This window comes from Lepisma saccharinum, chromosome 21 (assembly GCF_977018435.1).
Source record: "Lepisma saccharinum chromosome 21, izLepSacc3.1, whole genome shotgun sequence".
Classification (NCBI taxonomy): Eukaryota; Metazoa; Arthropoda; class Insecta; order Zygentoma; family Lepismatidae; genus Lepisma; species Lepisma saccharinum.
Genome location: NC_139249.1, coordinates 14,099,440 through 14,120,694, shown reverse-complemented (window position 1 = coordinate 14,120,694; position 21,255 = coordinate 14,099,440). Strand labels below are relative to the sequence as shown.

At 38.2% G+C, this 21,255-nt stretch overlaps 1 protein-coding gene across 2 annotated transcripts in view; it reads left to right on the top strand.

Moving 5' to 3' along the window:
• The window catches only part of LOC146004233 (serine/threonine-protein kinase haspin homolog), a 42,789-nt gene extending 22,041 nt beyond the window's left edge, over nt 1–20,748 (top strand). For both annotated transcript variants that reach the window (XM_083142908.1, XM_083142909.1), the window contains exons 5-8: nt 2,691–2,824; nt 7,380–7,513; nt 16,847–17,142; nt 20,361–20,748. In XM_083142908.1, coding sequence (XP_082999034.1) covers nt 2,691–2,824; nt 7,380–7,513; nt 16,847–17,142; nt 20,361–20,613 — 817 coding nt within the window. In that variant the 3' untranslated portion in view covers nt 20,614–20,748. The remainder of the gene's footprint in view (nt 1–2,690; nt 2,825–7,379; nt 7,514–16,846; nt 17,143–20,360) is intronic.
• Nucleotides 20,749–21,255: the final 507 nt, after the last annotated feature.

Here is a 21,255-nt window from a genome sequence, read left to right as displayed (position 1 = left end):
CAAAAATATTGTGCGGGATGTTAGCAGACTCCATGGAATAGTAGTGGTTGGTATTGGTTATTAATTCCAACTGATAACTTTCTAATACTAATAGCAGTGAAGAATTAGTTTAATGTGTCCTCACATTTCTGTTTGTCCTGTGCAGGTCCCTTTACAACCTAACGCAAAGGGCTTTTTACACCCCTTCTTTAACCCCTTGCCTGCGGCGACTTCGAAGGGAAGTACGCCGAAAAAAGAAATCATCTATATACAGACGCAACCAGAAATTTGCTTCATCACAAAAAAAAAAAACTTTCCACAAAATGAAGCTAACATAAACTATCTATATATAGACTCTGCTGCAAATAAACATTCCATCATAGGTAAGGTAGAAGGTAAAGTTCCCCCTGCATACAACACATACCATGAACGCACATTTAAGGTATTTGAGGGTAGGGCCCCGCAACATATTCTCATCTTGGCCAAATTGGAGGTGATTATAAGGGGATTGGTTTTTGGGGGGTGCTTTGTCTATATTATGTTGCTTTAAAGTTGGTTTTCCAAAAGGTTAACTTTAAATATATAATATATCAAAAACAGCAAAAACAAAAGAGAACCACGCTTTACGCGGCCACACGCAGACCCTATTCCACGTGTGGTGTTCCGTATAGTAACAGATATCCCCTGAGATATCTGTTAAGCAACAGACGAACTTTAGCCTAACTTTAATAATCGGTAACTAGAGGAGGGCTTAATAGGCTTATGATTCACTAAAATGATAGAAGGTCAGACACCTTTAAACGACATATTTATTCATTGAAAAGAACATCGCTTGTGGCATACCTGCCACCAAACATGAGCACTTCACTGTACAAGACACAAAAAAAGATATACAAAAGATTTTGTACTTACATATCAGCCGTTTTCACACTATATTACTCATACCTGGGGCCTTACACACGCTATTTCGCTCTTTATCGCCACATCCCGACACATGGACAAATTTGTGGTACACCACACTAAAAAATTAATATTATGTGTTTGCTTGGTGTAACAAAGGCTTTGGGGGGTGATAAATGAGTTTTCCTGGCTTTTCTTGGATGGATGGCTAAGAACAACTTGGATATTCTCTGATATCCTATGGATGCTTCTATGGCGTCAGTTCTGCCGACCATGTGGTCTGGATTTCCACATGGGATGAGGGACACAAAACTCGCTATTTTGCTGAATTTTCACTGGGATCCTTAAATGCACTTGTGGACACAATATCACACTTAGGCCTGTGTTTACTGTAACAGGACCTTAGATCCCTTTTCCCTTTATGTATCCTTTGTTGCTGGCACAGGCGGCCATTCTCACACTGGATTTTACCAGCAACTTCCAAGCTGACCTGCTCTCAGGTGGGTCTGTAATACAAGTGAGCTTGACTAGCAAGCTCAGAACACAATAGGCCATCTGAAAGTCTCCTCTGTGACGTCACAGCCTTGACGGCTTCTCATTGGCCAGCTGGAGTCCTTTGAGATCTTTCCTTGTCTTTGGGAGAATTGCCACTTTCTCCCACCAGATGGCAGAGTTATCAATTGCTTAAAAAGCATAAACAAAAGTGTTTTTTCAGCTTTTCTGGCTTAGTTATGCCAGATAATTGCAAATGAGTTTACTTTTAATAAATTAGGCATTATTTTACTTATGGGTGAGTGTTATCTCTGATTTTCAGTAAAGAATAAAAGATTTAGTAAACATGTGATTTGGAACACATGGTTTTTGTTCTCCAAAATGGCTACTGTTAGCCTAACAATGGTTGGTTCTTTATAAATAAAGCATTTCTACCCCTCCCATGAGTGACAACTGGTTGGTAAACATGACCCATGATTCTAATTGGGGGTGGGGGGTATAAGTTTCTGGGAAAATAGCTCTCGCAAGCTTTCCCTGATGCCAACCTAATGGCCCTTGTACTTAGGTTGGCCTGTGGTTATTTGTGTGTGGGCATGTATGCCCAATGCTGATTGGTCATATGATGTTATCAGCACCATGCCCTGGCTGCCTTTACCCTTCAGGGTTGCTCCCAGGTATTCATTTATTTGAGACTGGGTGAGCCCCAGAGCCACTTTGTGCATGTACAAGCCTGGTAAAATTCCAACCTTAGAACACCCACCACAAGAATTGAACCTGGGTCTCCCAAATGGCAGTCAGACACCCTACCAAATAGACCACCATGGCTCTAAGTTAGTATTGCAAAAATAATATTTTTCAGGAACTTAGTATTGCAAAAATAATATTTTTCAGGAACTTCGTATTGCAAAAATAATATTTTTCAGGAACTGACAAAGCATCAACAATGGTATATTTGATTGCCAATAGCCCACATAGACTACTAAAAGCACAAAAAATTTATGTCTAGAAAAATGACTTGCCGCAATACAAGAACTATTAATTTTGAAATGCCGCCCATTTTTAGTGTGTGTATATATAGCTCCACCACAGTTAACGAGATATAAAGGAGATATTTCCCTGTATATATTGAAGGGTGCAAATTGGCCATATATGCCAATGCACCTAAAATGTTTAATTCAGTCAATCTATCAATACATCATTATCTGCTGAGCCTTAATTTGCATTAACATCTAAAATATCTCCGTTATTTTGATGTGTGGAATTTTAATAAGAACTTTGTACCAACACATACTGTAAACAACACTCTTTATATTTTGTAGGGAGCTGAGTAATCTAAGACATGGAGATGAATTCCAAACAAGTAGTTTTACAGAAGTTATTCGCTGCAGCTGTGTGAGGGGCAGATATCCAGATTTTCTAATAAATCTTTGGAATAAATATCATGAAGAGAAAGGTATGTAGTATTGTATTAGGGTAAATCAAAAAGTAAAGGCAATTTTTACATAACATCTTTATTTCCACACAAGAAGAACTACACATATCACTTTTCCACATATGCTCCCTGCACGGCAATGCACTTTTGGTGTCGTGGTCCATCTACTCATACACCTTTCGTTTGAGTCATGCTCCATACTACGAAAACAGCCGACGGTGGATTTCTGCCGGTTTGACTCCCTCTGACCACAGAAAGTGCACTACGACGCGCTGTTCCTCGATGGTGCATTCGTGGAGTGGTGCGTCCATACGTGTGTCCTTTTTGGTCTGTAACACTCGACTGAATGGGGCAGTGATGGATACTCCTACTTCCATGTCACTCCAAGTATACATGTGGTGATGTCAGACACACCCAGTCTTCATTTATTCTTGCGAAAACACAAAATTGCCTTTAGTTTTTGATTTACCTAGTATTTACTCATTTATAACATGCTTTTTTTACCAAAATTTTTTGGTCCAGAAAACTAGTGCGTATGATGGAATAATTTGGACAGTCAACATGAAAACCTCACATGTTTTTTCACTATGTCACTGCATATACAGAAGCAAATGCAAATTACCATGTTGGTTTTCTTTAGCAGTAATAATAATAATAAACACTAACATATAACCGATGTATTTTTAATAGTGAAATAGCTGTTTTGCATGATTTTTTCACTTTGTAACGGAACATTTTGCGACACTGCTCCATTCTAGCAGAATTCGTGCATGCTCCTCCCATCCCACTGGATTTGCATCAGAGATATTTGTAGGGCAAGAAATTGCTGATCACATCACCCCCACTCACGACCGGATCAAGAAAGTGTGGGGCGTTACCCCCACACCCCCTATACGCCTTCATGGTGTGGTGCTAAGCACAGGGGAGCACTTTACCTTTTTTGTACCTTTTATTCCCGACTGCTGCAAATCCATAACATAATTTTGATCTCTCTTCTTCTACTACAGAATAAACAAGGTGGTTACAGACTTGAAAGCTTTGGGATACAGTAGAGGAGAGGGGGAGGTGTTGTAGGTTGGTGGCTCATTGAATAGGAATGATGTCATTCGCTCTTGATCAGCATAACAATAGCTTTACGATCTACAACTAAAACAGCCATTTCTTTATCCTGAGCCGGCCCCCGTGGCAGAGTGCTTAGCACATTGTGCTACGATGCCAGGGGTCCCAGGTTCGAATCCCGGTCTTGGCATGGATGTCATCACATCATCGCTCATCCCCATCTTCGCAAATTAGCCAAAAGTGGCCCAAAAAGCAAAGTCATGAAGTGTATTTATTTACTTTTTTTTTAAAGAAAAAAATAAGTTATGATACAGTAGAACGTCGTTTATCCGCAACGTCAGTTATCTGCACACTCAAAAAAGAAAGAGTGGCAAAATAAGACTACAAAATCTGTTCCCAAAAAGTTTGATTATTTTTCTGCATAAATAATACAGTACAGGTACAGTACTGTAATTTACGCATGTACTGTACATATATTACTAGTGTTTTCTCATGTCTTTTGTTTTCTTGTACATGTATACATATGTAGTACTGTGTACTCTATGTATAAAATAAACCTGTACTGTTTGTGCTTTTCTTTGTTAAATAAGCACATGTTTGATTATCCGCAAAAATTGTTATCTGCATAACCTTTGGTTCCAATTAAGGCGAGGAGGGACAATTTCCCCTAAGTCTTTCTTGCTAGGGCAGCTACCGATCACTGTTGCCAACTTCGCTCTTTTGGAGTCAAATTTGCCTCTTTCGTGCACTCGTTTGGCTGTAAACTGTGGCACCTGCCCTCTGCCGCACCATGTTGCCACTACTGGCTCCGGCTCATAAAAGCCAACCTTTGCCATGAGTGTACATTTTGCACGTGACGTGATATTCCTATACGCATAGGCTGCGTCACCCACCCCTCTTTACTCCCCAGGTATTATTATATATAGCGCTGTGGCTAAGGTGAAGATGACAATATTGTTATCCGGGAATTCTTTATTTTCGATTTCATATGAACATCGTTGGATTATTGAGATGGGTGATGCTGCCAAATCTAGGCGGTGAAAACTAAGAATCAATTGCCATCACTTTGAAGCTAACGGCAATAGCAGCGCCCCCTCCCCTCTTGACACCTAAAATTATCCTAGGAGACACTTTATGCAGCTTTCATTAATCTAGCTCCTTGAAAGTCATCTTTCGCTCTATTAATGATGAAATGTAGCTCTTTTATGCACACCAGGTTTGGCAACACTGCGAGGATGGCCGTATGAGGCAAGGAGAAATGCATTAGGTTTATGGGACCCATCATTTTATTCATTCTCTCGGGAATATCAAACATCCAATGACGTAGAAAAGTACATGGACCGAAAAAGGACACGTTGAACTATGTCATTGTAGAAGGAAAAGTCGAAACTCACATTTGATTAGCCGTAATTTGAAGTTGAAGTTGATTTCCCATAAGGAATACATGGGATTCTGAAAATACTTATTAATCATATTTTTCAAACATCGTGTCTAGCTTATTAATCAACTTGAAAAACAGTTTTCACTTGCAACATGGAGAGAAATTCATACTCTCTTGCATACTAATCCCTTTTTTAAATAGCAGTGCCCAATCCGACGATATTGAAATATATGCACAACTTGTGCGTAATTGTCCATCCTCACCTTAATGCGGATAAACGACGTTCTACTGTATTGGCATGACATGCCTAAAAGGTAGTGTTTTTTTTTTATTCCCAGTTATTTTTGTCTATTTGTTTACTGTAGTGTCCCCCCTCTCCCCAGGGAGACAGTTAAGGATATGGTGGTTTAAAATCGGAAGTGATCAGTTTCTTTGTAATGTTGTTTTGATTTTGCCCCATAGTAAGCTGGATAAGTAGCTAAGTACGTTGAGCCTTCACCGAAGCACATTCTTTCTACTGAAGGTTGCAGGTTTAAAGTTCTGCAGTGGGTGTTTGTGTGGGACTGAGTAGGTGTCCCTTCATCAAATCATCATTCATCCTCAGTATCACAATTAGAAAGAGAGAGAGAAAAGAACTGGCTGATACGAAGTAAGTCAAGTACAAATGCAGTGCAAAATGTTGAGAAGATTACTTGCCTGACAAGATTTGTAAATTATATTAACTCAACACATTTTGTTCGTAATGAGGGTTATTCCTCACCCCAGAGGTAATACATGCCAGTTATTTTCCTAAGAATTAATATATGATGCATTACTTTGTTGTGTTGTGATTTATTTAATTTTTACAATATTGAAAGTAAAATGAAATAAAATTGGTCATTTAAATGAGGTCTTGCTATGACCAGATCCATACACAGTTCAAGAGAGAGTTTTCACATGCTCTTCTACAGAGTGATCACAAAGCCCCATTACCCCCTATGTATTACATAGATGTTAGTGAGCACAAAAGGTTGCTGCCACACGTTACGAGACAGTTGACAAACTTAAGGATGCTGTTCAACGTGCATTTACTGCCATCACGCCAGCAATGTCGAGGAGAATTTCCCATCGTACATGGCGGAGAATCATACTCTGTTATGAAAACGATGGTGTACACACAGACACTCTGGACTAAATCGTAACAAATAGTCACACTACCTCCGAGTTGTCCTCTGAAATGATCTCACATTAATACAATGCGACCATCTATGACGATGTGGACACGTGATAGGGGGTAATGGGACTTTGTGATCACTCTGTACATTGTCTTCAATTTCAAATTATCCCATAGTCATCATCATTTCTTCTTCCAAAATTTGACATGAAAGTAGTGAATTCATGGTCGGCCAACTTCTTGAATGCCATTTTGTATAAGTGTAGAACAAAATGTTGGTATGCATGAAACATAACAGGGCTGATACACCACCCCAAAAGGTTGATTATTAGCATGAACAATGTTCTTTCCAACAACTGACTGCACCTGCTAACAATATCGTTACAGAGGAAGATTACATAATCGTGCTTGAAAGTTTTCACAGTAAATACCAATATAACAACAAAAAGAAAATTACTCTGGGGTGGTACATCTCGCCTTTTGACACCAGAGAGTCAATACAAATTGACGACAGGTGTGTGAAAAATGATAATTATTTCAAATAACAGACTCTGCTGACACACCAAGTGAACTGCTCTAATGATGACTTAGAAATGCATTACTGTATATTTTTCTAGTACAAGTATTAACAACACTGTATCTAACTACATTACAGTATCACCAATTTTACTTGTTTGAAATTCTTGTTTACGTTTCAATTCTCTTGTGATAAGTATTGTAAAGGAAGTACAGTGGAATCCCGATTTTACGTTCCCGGGTTTTACATTTTCCCACATTATACATTCAATTTTGATGGTCCCAAGATAGTGAAATGTCAAGAAATGTTCCTTGATTTTACATTTTCCCGTATTTTAAGTTTTTTCAGCTTTATCCCCTGAAAAATGTAAAATCGATGTTTCACTGTATATTTTACATACAAATAGAAGACGCAGGTATTTTGTTATGAAATTATCTCTACCCTTCTTTTAATTGTGTTTTTGCAGGTTCCGAAAATGACTCCCCTACCGAGTTCCAAGATGATCAGCAATTTGTGTCCCTGGAATTTAGTCACGGCGGCACCGATTTAGAAAGTTTCCAGTTCACAACAGCTGAAGAAGCCTTGTCAGTGTTTTGGCAGGTAATGAAATCTAGTCTGTAAGATTGATTGGGTAGACAGCAAAAAAATAGAATATGTGCAAATAGAGGCAGGAGGAGACTCTTCCCGCCTCTCTATGAAGCTCCATCCACCATGATACAAGTGAAACAACAACCACAGTGGAAATATTCAGCAAGATAAAAAAAAATAATGTTGCTGCAGAGAATAGATCAGTATGCATACTCTTTTTCTGTTATTATTTTTTGTGTGTTTATATTGAATTTTGAGTCCCGCACCATCCGCATGGGTTACAGGATGCACGCTGCTTTGAGTCTCCTTGGGGGGAAAACGTAACAACTTTTCTGCTGAAATTTCAGCCAGTGTATGGGACTGGTGGCCACCCACCATAGTGAGGAAATTGGGCAGCTACGAATGAATAGCGTAACACGGTCATGAAAACCTACAATAATGAATGAGGGTTCATTGTGCTAACCACACACCACCTTGCAACTGGTTGGATGAACTCCAACCTCTACTGAGGCAAGTGGGATTGGGGCTGGCAGTCTGTAGGTAGCCCTGGCCCTCAAGGGCTGTTGTGCCATGGATGATTATTATTATGATTGTTATACAGGGTGATTCGAGTTTCTTGACATTTTAAATCAGATTGTTGTTATACAGGGTGATTCAAGTTTCTTGATATTTTAAATCAAAGCATTTTATTGACAAAATTGACAGTACTGCTAAAAAGTACTCTAGAATAGAAGACAAACTTGGTGCATTTCAATGTGGTGGCCCTGTAGGTCTAGGCATAGCACCCACCTCTTGCATAGACTGGAAAACATGCTCCAACGTAGCTGGCGTGATATTCCCTGTGCAGTTGCTCTATGGTGTTGATCTTTACTTGGTACACCCTAGACTTAATGAGACCCCAGACATAAAAGGCTAGGGGAGTCAAGTGTGAGAGTGTGCCACCAAAAGTCTTGAGCCACAGCCAATCCACCTATTGGAGAAGATGTCAGCAACTTATTCCCGAACGATTCTGGTGAAATGGGGTGGTGCATCATCTTGCTGGAAAACAAGTGTCTTTTATCCCATCCGGAAAAACCATTCATTAGCGATATAAGGAAAATATCAAGAGACTTTTGTATCATGCTGTATTGAATTTGAAATAATGGTATACATACATATAGACTACCCACCTCTTATAGGAACATAGGAAATAATGTTGTGCTCAGTTATTACCTATAACGTAGCCTTTTTATGTACAATTTAACCCATACTCTGTGTGGACCCAGTAGCAACAACCATTGCCTGAAGACTACATCAAAGAAGACAAGTATTACTTGGATTCTATCTCCGAGAAAGAAAATTGTGGACCTGCTGACAAAGCATGTCTATTCAGGAAGCTGCACATTACATTAGATGGGTATGTTTCTAGTGCATGTCGTTCAAAATCATGACTAGATTCATACTCATCTATTGTTTTGTGTATTGTCCGAGAAGCCATTGGTGATGTCATCATGAAGAGGATAATGTTTGATTCTTCTCTTTCCGATTTCATTTATATGAATGTTAACATATTTATTTTCAGTTGGTAATTGGTAGTTATTAACAAATTTCCTAATGCAATTCGATATACAGTTTTGAGGTTATATCTAGGGTTGAGCTCATGCCTGATATCTGTACCGATACTCTTAATCATTTCCACTGATACTTGAAAATTGTGCAAAATATTGATTAATATTAGTGAATATTTCCCACCAATTATAAGAGTCGGACAACAATGGTCACTGAAATTAATTGAATTAAATGAACAGGTATGCAGATACGCAAGCATATTTATGAATATATCATCAGTTTTCCAGACATTTGCTTTAAAATATTCAAAAATTACATCAGAATATTAAATAGCTATTACATAATCACAAAATAAATTTTTAAACAAAATATTGATACAAAATCAATGAAAACCTAAATTTTTGCAGACCCTGTAAATGATCCAAATGCTGAAAAAAAATCAGCTGGTATTGGTAAAATCTCGTGCTGTTTTCTTTAGTTCTCTGGGGACAAGGTAAACCAGATTTTTCCAAGTGGTCTTCAGTAATTGTATGTTAATTCCTAGTTGACACTTTCCAGTTGAAATATCTGTGATTATTTTGAATGACTGAACTTTATACTGTTAAATGAATGATGAAAAATTAATTTCGTTCAATAGACAATTTTTTAAGAAAATGTCATAACTGCATAAGTGAATCTCAGTATATGTTAGTCAGTATCCTTACACATTATGCAAACTTGATGTGTTATATCTGTATTCCAAGATTAATAACTATTTATCATGAAGCTGTGGAATCCTGACATTTTTTGGGACAAAGATGGAAAACAGTTTTAAAAGTGGAAAAATTGTATAAAATATGGCTTTACTTACACCATGAAGAATAAATGTATAATGTGAGAAAATGTAAAATTTAGGTTCCACTGTATTAATTGCTGAAAATCGTAATATTTTTATTGACAGGATAAAAATGAGTTTATTTACTGTAACAAACATCAATAAATTATTTGAACCTGAAAATTTGCTTTTATGTGCAATACAAGTGTACAGATACTGTAGTTTGAATTGTTTTGACTCAAAAGCTGATATCTAAGAATTTATGAACAATATGTATTAAAGATCTGTTACATATTATGCAAAGACATATTTTTTCCAAACATTTTATCATGCTTTTGCTAGTTATATGTTCTGTGCTTGTATAAAGGTATTTTGTTTATTTGCTGCTTCTCTAATAAAAAAAAGGGTAAGCAAATAATAATAATTATATATATGGTTCCGTCTATTTCTCCTCACACCGATGATGCTATGAAATTAGCGAAAATTTTGAATTTTTCTACTGTCCGGTGAGTTTTTCCTTTTACCTTCTTTGATTTTTACTTAGCCCTTTTGGCCCTCCTTTCTTTTATCCAATATATATATTATATATATATTTTTTGCCGATCTTTCTTTCTTCTACCTTGAAAATGCGACTCAGATTGCGAAATATAGAATTATTTCTCTTTGTGTGGTAAGTGTTTACTGTCTCCTTCATCATTTGTATATATATATTCTTCTTATATACAGGGTGGAACTGAACTCTGCCGACAAACTTTCACAGGTTGTTGGTTGAGTGTTTTGATATGAGGAACTCATGGTGCCCGGTACCTTATTAGAGAGTAATGCAATGCCCTTGTATTATGTTTAGGGCTGAGCTGATACTGATACCGATGTATCAGTATCAGCCGATACCGGCAGTATCGGTTGATTTTCTTTTACCGATACCAAAGATTTTCAGTGGCTAGAAAAGCAGGCAAAGGCAACACCTCGTCTCAACATTTGTCCTTTCTAAAAGTTCGTTCACCCTTCCTTGTGACAGATTGGAAGACAAGGACAAGAAGTTCCATAGATTTTCATAGAAACACTGGATCATAAACCCCCACCCTCCTGGGAAACAGATCAAAGTCATGGACAAGTGAAAGCTCAACCCAAACGGGACCATGAAGGCATGTAACGGCTTAGTTAAAGCTGTGAGAAATAAGCCATTCATTGCCAATTCTTGCTTGAAGATCATTGTCTTAAAATAGGTGGATGTTTTTAACCCCCCGCTGCACTAATGTCAGTTGCGGAGTTCTTGGAAAAGAGGGATGAAGGTCACTGTGAAATTAGCTTTGTTTTATCTAAGTTCAAGCGGGAAGGAGAATCAGCAATTTATGCATATCCTTTTCACTTCTGTCTTTTGTGTGACTGCCAGTATCAGCCAATGGGGGTTATTTATTTCCACCAAAAGCTGACCCCCAGGGTGCATTGCTTAGTACATCACGCTACGACGCCAGGGGTCGCAGGTTCGAATCCCAGCCTGGGGATGGATGTTTGTGAGTCTTCATTCATCACATCATCACTCGTCCCCATCTTCGGAAATTAGCCAAAAGTGGCACAAAAAGCGAAGTAAAATAAAGCAAATCAATCAATTATTTCCGCTGAGATTAGATTGGGAACATACGACTTTGAATGGCAGTACTAAGGAAGATAAGGTAATCGGGACTGGACCTACAGTGTAAAGTTGGGCCTGAACCACTATGTGCCTCCACTGAGTATCGAGCCCGGTATCTTATGATTACAAGACGACGGCGTTACCACTTCACCATCGGGAAGGCCCCTCTAAAGATTTATGTACACCACTACTTACAATAATGTACAGTCAACTCTCGATTCAACGACCTTTCACAGTTCCCGGGAAAAGGGTCGTTATTTCGAAGGGGTCGTTATTGGAATTTGCCCCAATTTTATGCTTAAACGGAGCTCAAACGGACACAAAGATGCCTAGGAGATGGTAACACCATTTATCCTGGTAGTTATACAACCTGTTATGCACAGGATGCATGTTGTGAGAAGGAAAATAGAACATGAAAACGTTTTCACAAAAAATAATTTAAAATAATGTTACTTTCTTTCAATTGTGCACAGTCGTTGCTTTCCTGGTAATTCTTACAATTATAGTTCATGAGGAACCCGTTTGCACCGAGACCTATGGAAAGGAAAACAATCTCTCCCTTACTGCAAGCGAAACTCGAAGAATCTTGACACCAGTCACACTGGCACCAGCAGAAGTCTGGAGATAATCGGGCAGAATGAATGTTGGATTTTATACGGGTCTACTGGAGCATTGTCTGTTACAAGATTAACTGGTAAGATTAGATCTCTCGGGGGAAACAACACAACCTTTCTAGGCACCAGACAAAAAAAAAAAAAAAGAGGCGGGGCTGTAATTTTCGTTCTGGTTCGGCTGTGTAAAATACATCGCAAAAAAAAGCCACGTTTTCTTTGCTTCAACCAACTTCATTCACCCTCCCCCTTCCCCATTCAAGGGAGCAGTCCAAACTCCTTCCTTTACTTGCATTGTAATCCAATGTGAAAAAGGAAACCCGCAACTTGCGATCTGTTTTCACCCAATGCGTATTCTATAATAGGACACGTCATTAAACAGCGTCCCAGTCGAAAGTCATTTAGGTTTGGAATTGAATTTCACTTTAAACTGTATATTTAGTCCCAATGAGCCCATCAGCATAAAATGAACTGAAAACGCTTTATGAAACTGCGCATTTTTACATATCAAAATGGTAGATCGTTATTTACTCCCTTGTTAATCGATGATTTAATGTTGGATTTAGGAGTATTCTCGATGTCAAACACCCGCTCCTCCAAAAGTTTTCCCCTTGAATAATGTCTTAATCGATCTCTGCGACCATTCCTACATAGAGCACTTTTTTTTTTCTTCACATGAATGGTTCTGAAGAAAAGCGGATGCGAATTAAATTTACAGTTTTGCTTATCAGAAGGCGCAGAACATGAAGTTATTTTAACTCTTGTTTTCCTTTCTGGAGATTGAATTCCGTTATCGTCAAAGTCATCGCTGTTATCGGCAAGCAAGAGCTTTGCAGATGCTAGACAAAACACTGGCGCCAGCTGCATCGTAAAAACAAGGAGACCGGCTGGAAGTTCGAGCAACAGGTGGCGGAAGAGAAAAATCCCAGCATTTTAAAGATAACGCAACTGTCGAAGACGGAACTTTTAACAGCAGTGTAAAGAAGAAAGAAATGACCCTTGCTTTACGTTTTACCGTGCAACAGACAATAATATGGGTAATATTTCCTATGCAGACAACAGCATAAAAAAAATATCTGAATTTTGCAATTATCAACATTGCCGTGCACACCAGTGGCGGATAATAAAGGGGGGAGGGTTATTATTTTTTTTTTTTTTTACTGTTTGTTCGTTTTCAAGAATATATCCAGAACTGTTTTTTCCCATTTTAGACGTCAAAGGAAAGGAAGAGGGGTGGGTCCACTTCCACCCTCGCCTGTAATCAGCCCAGGTGCATACACGAGCAAGAAAATCGCCCCTCGTCCCCTTTGCTGACAGGAAAAAGGGAGAAGTCAGTCAGCCAGCCAACGGGACACTTTTTTGGCAGATATTACGACACAATTAGGAAAACTTATGAAGTGGGAAACGGGAGTTATGATGCACGTAAGATCGAAGTAAACTTTTGTGGAAACCTGGATGACAAAGCATTAAGCGGGTTGACGATCTTTAGTTCGCCTATGTGGCTTTGATTATCTCTAACAGTTTCGCTTTTTTATGAAGTTTTGCAGGGAACAAAGAACACGTTTTGAATGAAAGCGGTTACTGGAAGTTGTCGGCTACAAGGCCGAGAGTTGCTCACTCACGGGAACCTACTGAAATCTAGGTCAGAGCTGGACAGATGGGCATTGGAACATTCCTGCGATCTTATCTCTCAAGGTGGTGTATTTATCGATGAAAGACCTTGACCTGCCATACACATTGGCAAAGACTGCAAGTCCAGCAGTCATTTCGGGCTGCTCCCACCCTCCCCTGCGAGTTTTCAGCAGCTCTTAGGACAAGGAAACAAGTCAAGATCGATTTAAAATAACATCCAAGCACATTGGATCGTCTCCTCGCATATCCAAGAGAAAGGGTGGCAAAACAAGCCTGGCACGTTGGATGGCGGCCGTCGGGTGCGGGGTAACATTGGTGCCCTTGAGGGAGGGGAGGGCAGAGGTCAAGTGCTATTGGATATCACTCAAGCATGGTGTGGTGGTGTCTATTTTTAGTTCAGACCCAATTGTGAGCGGTAGAGCGCTCGTGAAGGGTCTTTTTCCAAATTTTTCACGGTTCCCGGGAAAAGGGTCGTTACTTCGAGGGGGTCGTAGAATCGAGAGTTGACTACATAAAATATTTATCAGGAACTTTACTTTTCATCTAATGGACGTACCATCATTCCTTTTGTTATTCAATAAATATTCAATTTTTTTACTTGCCAGGACAGTTGCTTTTACACAACTTTTAGTGGTCTTAACTACACGTAAGCTAGATGATGAAAATTTGCTCTTTTATCTCTGATTATATATCGTCTTTTTAGTATTCATGTAATAACAATATTTCTTAGTCAAGAAATAAAGAACAATTAACGTTGTCTTTCCTCCATTTTTTAGTCTGTGGTTACATACAACAATACTCCATATGCATCGGAGAAATTAAGTGCTAATTAATTAATTTACATATTATTACAAATCGACCAATAATTATATTAACATATAGAAACACTTTTATTATTATATTCCTGAGACACTGGCTCCCCAAATTATATATTTCTAAATATGTGACGAGTTATACTGACTCAGTAACTTGCCTTTTTATTTTATACTGGAATTATGCAAGTATCGGTATTGGCAAATGGTGGTAGGCTCAGCTGTAATTATGTCCTTTGGATTGTGATCAATGGATTCTGATAGAATACAAAGAAAAATTAATCAACTACTCATCACCATCTGTAATATCATGAATAACAATACAAAAAATTACATGAGTAAAGAAACTTGTACTAGTTTGTTAAATAACTGTACTCTACATACAGTACAGTACACTGCGTACTCTTCAATACGTACTCTTTCTTTAAAGCAGCTGTTCAAAATGTCAACTGCCATGATCACGACAAACTGTACAATGATGCAGCATAGACTGTTGCACACGAGCATGCCAGGAGATTGACGCACATCTTCAGTAGCTGCGATAATCCTAGCAACTAGATCCATGGAAGTGTCGACTGGAGTCTCGTACATTAAGCAGATACCGTGGCAATCAGTCAAATAGTACTGGGCTGAGTAAACATGCATAAAGGTAGTAGAGTTGTACAAACAAAAGAAATGGAATTACTCAGTAATAAGGTACCGATGACCATGCGTTCCTTATATCAAACACACTCCCAATAGTCCTGATCAGCCTGTGAAAGTTTGTCCGTAGAGTTCAGTTCCACCCTGTATATTGTTATTGTTTGTTGAAACACGGTATTGTAAACTAGCTAACTAGCTGTGTAAAATATATGCTAAATGCCTTTTATATTTCTTTATTGATTATGAATATTATGAGTACTATGCATGTATGTGACGTACACTGTTCTATAAAGGTGTTAATCTGTTCACAACACTTACATAAATAAATTTCAATTCAAATCATTATACATCATCAGAGGTTAGAGCTGAGTAAGTCCTAGAATGGCTATATGCAGAAACATGGTCAGAATCACGAAAGGCCAAACCTGAGTCTTCATTATGTGCAATGCTCTACTACTAAGCTACCATTTAATTTCTGACTTTGCCAGACAGAGGGAGTATTATTGTTTTTGACAAAGACCAAGTGTGAAATCTACCTTTTCCTACCATATTTTTTCATGAAATGATGCAAAATGTAACTCTTAAAAATGAGAAATTTAGAGTTTATTTTGCACATACACTTTCTGAAGTCTATTCTGCAAAATCACTATACATACTCTGATTACATGTGTGTTCTATTAGAAAGGAAATGCTAATTTTGTGTACTAGTTATAGTTTTGAAATCAAATTTAGGATTGTGCTCATCATTTTTACACTGAAATGCGTTTTTATGTACTGCTTTAAATCCCAAAATATGGCCAGTTTTTGTACAGAAATAGTTTATTCACCACAAATATATGACCCTAATCCCATATTCTCTAAAATGTGGGAAAACCTAAAAAAATTTCCAAGAAAGGTTAAAGTGGTTTGGCCTCTACAGAGAAGTAGTTGCACGAATAGTTGGATGTTCAAGTAACAAGAATGTAATATAAGACGGAAGCAAGTTACTAAAGTTATATCTGCAAAACTTACTTGTAAATGTTCTATTAATTTCGGTGGCCTCTGTCACCATCAACTTGGGAACTCGATGCTTCACTGTTGGGTTGACTTCCGGTTTCTGTTCTTTCCTCGCTTACCGCTAGGGTTGCTGGTGTAGCCAGTTTGTCTGCTGCGTGTGATTGGTTTAAGTTGTTGCAATAGGGGGAGCCAAACGTGATGTGCCTGACCACTGTCGATATTCAGCTCATGCGGAGAGTGCATAATTACATGCATCTTTTTGATTTTTGTGTTAATTAGGGTGTGTGATGTATCTCAAAAGTTTCAGGTAGGCATACATCGCAAAGAGATGCATGCAATCATGCACTTTCCGCATGAGCTGAATATCGAGAGTCGTCAGGCACATCACGTTTGGCTCCCGCTATTACAACAATTCAAACCTATCACGTGTAGCAGGCGAAATGGGTACACCAGCACCCCTAGAACGGAAGTCAACCCAACAGTGAAGCATCGAGTTCCCAAGTGGATGGTGGCAAAGGCCACTGAAATTAATACATTTACAAGTGAATTTCGTGGATATAACTTTAGCAATTCGCTTACGTCTTATATTATCAACCGCATTGTTTATTCCTCTTAACATGAAAAAGAATGTAATGTCAATTTTGTTCTTTCTTGCAGCTTGCCCATGGCCTGGCAGTTGCAGAGAAAGCTCTGGAATTTGAGCACAGGGACTTGCACTGGGGAAACGTGTTGGTTTCCAGAACAGACGAGCGTTACACAAAGTACAAATTTTACGGATCCGAGTATGCAGTTCAGAGTAAAGGGGTCCAAGCAGCCATCATAGACTTCACTCTCTCGAGGATGTTTTACAATGGATGCTATATATTTAACAATCTCGCTCTGGATCCTGACCTCTTTGTAGCGAAAGGAGACTACCAGTTCGACATCTACCGCCACATGAGAGATTGGACAAGGTTAGTAGGTGTCAGAGTGAAAATCTACAGAATGAAAGTAAAAGAGGTGGGTCTGAGCCGGTACCAATATATCGGTTACGGAACATTTGAATTTTGTGTACCGAAACAAACTGATACATTTCCGGCATTTTGGTCATTTGTGGGTCCACAAAAATGCCGTGCAGCACTTACAGGGAGTCTAATTAAACTGGTTCAAAGTTTCCATTGATTTTGTCACGTGAAAAAAACTGTATTTTGTCATATAACATGTATTCTGGTGTAATTTTTGAATATTTTAAAGGCTCTGGTAAATTGGTGCATACAATTGGAGTACAATACTCACCCACCAGCAGCATATTCTCCCGTGTTACCTGGTTTACAAGCAGTAAACCATTTAAGTACATGTAGCAAATGTTGGAAAATTTGAAATTGTCGAACTTCTGTTTTTGTTTTACTTGTATGCTTGCATTGGTTTTACTCCTATTATATATAATAAATATATACAAGAAATAAGAATTGTTGTGGTAAACCAGGTCAAATTATCGGAATATGCCGCTGTCACCCACTAATATTAATCCAAATGTTGCACAACTTTTAATTGTTACAATTTTCAAGCATCCGTTCAAGTTGGTATTGACTCAGCCCTAAAGATAGGTCAGTATTTTTGACAAGTTACAAACTGTTTATTAAATCCTTTAGTTGTTCACTTGTCTATATTAGGATGCTTCCTACTGACCAGAAATCCTGCGTAAGTTACGGAAATAAACTTTAGTTACAATATAGGACGACAGTTGTGGTTTAGTTAGTAGGCTGACTGCCACATGGATCCCGGATGACAATCTATTGTCCATTTTTTTCCACTACGAAGTGGATGTAAACAAAAGCACGTGTTCTAGAGAAAGCCAGTGCAGCCCTATTGGTGGATTCTGGCAATAGTCCCTCCGCAGACCTTTTGCACCCTGATAGATAGTCCATTCAATGCCGTCTTGAAACTAGAGTAATACAGCATTGTATGCTGTTCAAAGCATTTACTAGCCTTATCCTTGCTTATGAATTCATAATCATTCTTTAGTAAAGCACCTACGGTGACATTCACTCATTCAAATTAACGAAATTCCCGCTACTTGTCCGTCACTCTGTGTTGTGCAGTGTTGCAAATTCGCAATATTAAGTAAAGTCTATAATCTTGAAGCACCGGACTAGACAGAATCAGAAAACATGATTTAGACTGACAAGGGAATCTCTAGATTACACACGTGTTGATGTATATACCACAAACACTACTTTCAACTTCATGCGTTTTATCTAGAATGGTAAAACCAACACACTGCAAAAGATTGTAGGGAAACCTTTGAGAAAGCCAAAGTGGTTGGTGCAAATACAACCAGTGATGCTTAAAATCGTACGGAATGTTACTTTAGCATTTATTAAATGATCCACCTACGCTTCCTTTCCTTTACTTCCCACATAAAACATGCTCAGATTTCAGGAACCTGAATTCCCCCAGCTTGTCAAAGAAAAATGCCAGATGCATACACTGGCAACTGCTTCCAAGAAGGAATTTGTAGAGGGCGGGGACACAAGCTTTTGGCGTTACAGATGGGCAAACTGTGCCATTCAGTGTTGCTACCCGACCTTTATAGAAACTTCGTTACAATTCGGTAATATTCCAAAGATGTTATCGTATATAATTGCTATATAGCCAATTTCGCAACTACAAAGTTTTATTAATGTTCCAACAGGGGTGTACGTAATAAGACCTTCACATTTCTTGTATCTAATTCGTAAGGGAAAAAATAACATAGTTGGAGACACTACTTCTCGTGGTCAAGAATCTTCCGAAACACTGTTACCCTCAAGCACACGGCTATTTATAGCTTTCCTCCCCTCGACCCTGCATCTCTCGTATTTACAACAGTGTTCATTTTAAAAACTAATATTTGCACATTTTTAAAAGTCACTCTAGTTTCGAAACGTTGTGGAAAAAACTGACACTGAAACTAACACGTGCGCTGGGAGGGAGGGGCAAGTGCTGGCGAATAGAAAGTGGGCACCGCGCGCATTAATACAACTTAACTTATTGGCCACACCTACTTCGTTTTAAAGCTGGAAACAGTTTAAGGTCAGAATTTATCTGACCGTGCACAAAAGCAGCTCTGGGGTTCATTCACCTTCGAAGAAATGAGTAACCAGGATCTACCGGAGGGAGGGGGAGGGGCATGATTGGAGTGTGATGCTGATCACATCATTTCCTAGAATGACCGAAAACAAGAATGTGAGCCATACCTTCACATCGCCCTATGGCAAAGTGCAATGAACACATGGAACTTTACAGTTGAACCCTAATTTTATATTCAATCTTTTTGGTCCCACTAAAGATGTCATAAAATTTTTCTGGATTTTACATTTTAAGTTATCTTGATCCCCTGTAAACATAAAACCAAGGTCAACTCTATTGTTATACATAGAAAATTCTGGAGAATTGAATACATTTTTCTTTTGCTTGCCAGGAAGGTGTCATATAAAATGTATCTTCGTTAATTTATTTTCAGCATTGTTCAATAACCTTTATTACTGTGAATAGGAGTGGGACAAATTAATCTATTCTATACCAATAATATTACCAATCTGATATATCTATAAATATCTTCTAATTTTGTGCAATATTCTGTCATTTTGTTACATTTTTTATGAATGTAAACACATAATCTCCATTCCCTATTTTTTAAAAAAATAAATGTCTAAATATGCAGCTTCTTTGAAAAATGCAGGCTCGACCAGGACTCGAACCTGAGGTCTGGCATACCATTTTCTCTACCAGCTGAGCTACAGAGGCAGTTGTGGCTTTACCTGATTTTATGGTGTTGCTGTCTTACCTGTGTGTGCCTTAATGCAGCTTCTTTTGCATTGAAACCATCTTATAACATACACTTATTAAAATCAATGAAAAGTTCACGTCCTTCTAGGACCATTTGGAATTCTATACAGCATTGGTAGAATATCGGTATTGCTCAAAATTTCATATTGGTCCATCCCTACTTAAACTTACTTATAGTTAAAGCATTATAGAGTGGGCTGGAAAGATATTCTACAGTAATATCTGGAAAAGACCATGAATTTTGTTTGCCATGAGTGGGAACCCTGTTTGCTAAACATTTTCTTGTTGCTGTGACTGTATTACATGTTCACAATTTTTTTTTCTCAAATAAATTTGAAATACTTTTTTAAATCTATTTCAGAAATGAATGGAAGATTTTCCAGCCGTACACTAACGTCTTGTGGTTGCATTATATTGTGGATAAACTCCTGAAAGGTGCCATCTACAAACGTAAGAATCTGAAATCTCACAAGCACGGCCTTGAAGTTCTTGGGAGGATTGCGGAAGGACTTTTGAGTTACTCTAGTGCCTTCGATTTTGTAATGACCCAAGAATTTGAAAACTTCAAATATGGTTGTGCTGGAGGGGCTGATAATTCTTCTTGCTGTCCATGAAACTCTGTGTGTGTGTGTGTGTTGGAAACAAAGTACAATGATGCTGTCTGTATAATTTTACTACTTGAACTAAAGCATATTGGTTGTTAAAAATTTTGTATATAATTTGTAAAAAAAAACCAAAAAAAAAAACACCTACATGTACAAGAGACTAAGGTCATTGTGAAATCTCATAATTCATTCCGGCTTTCAGTATTGAAACTTTATAAGGAAACCCCCTCTCTATCCAGAGTGTGAAGAGAAAGTTTCATGAGGCGGACGAGAAGTAGTAATACTTGGAAGATACTTGGCACAAAAAGAACACATTTTAGGAATCCTTATTTTAATGATTTTTTTTTTACATTGGGCACTAAGTGTGTAAGAAAACCATTCGTGTTACAACTAATGTATTTTTTGCGGATGAACGAGGCTCTGGCAACATGGCCAGTATAGTTTTGTGTGTGCCGAGTGCCTGGTTACAGCCTCAGCTTTTAACAGAAGTCAGAATATCTTAAGTTATGCAACGTTAAGAGTTGTTATTTGTAATGGTAAGGGGCTGACCCCCGTATAATGTGACGGGTGCAAAAAAGCCTAAATTCAACTAATGTATTATATTTGTAATTTTATATAAAAACAGTTTATGTAAAATTTGTCTTGATTTCC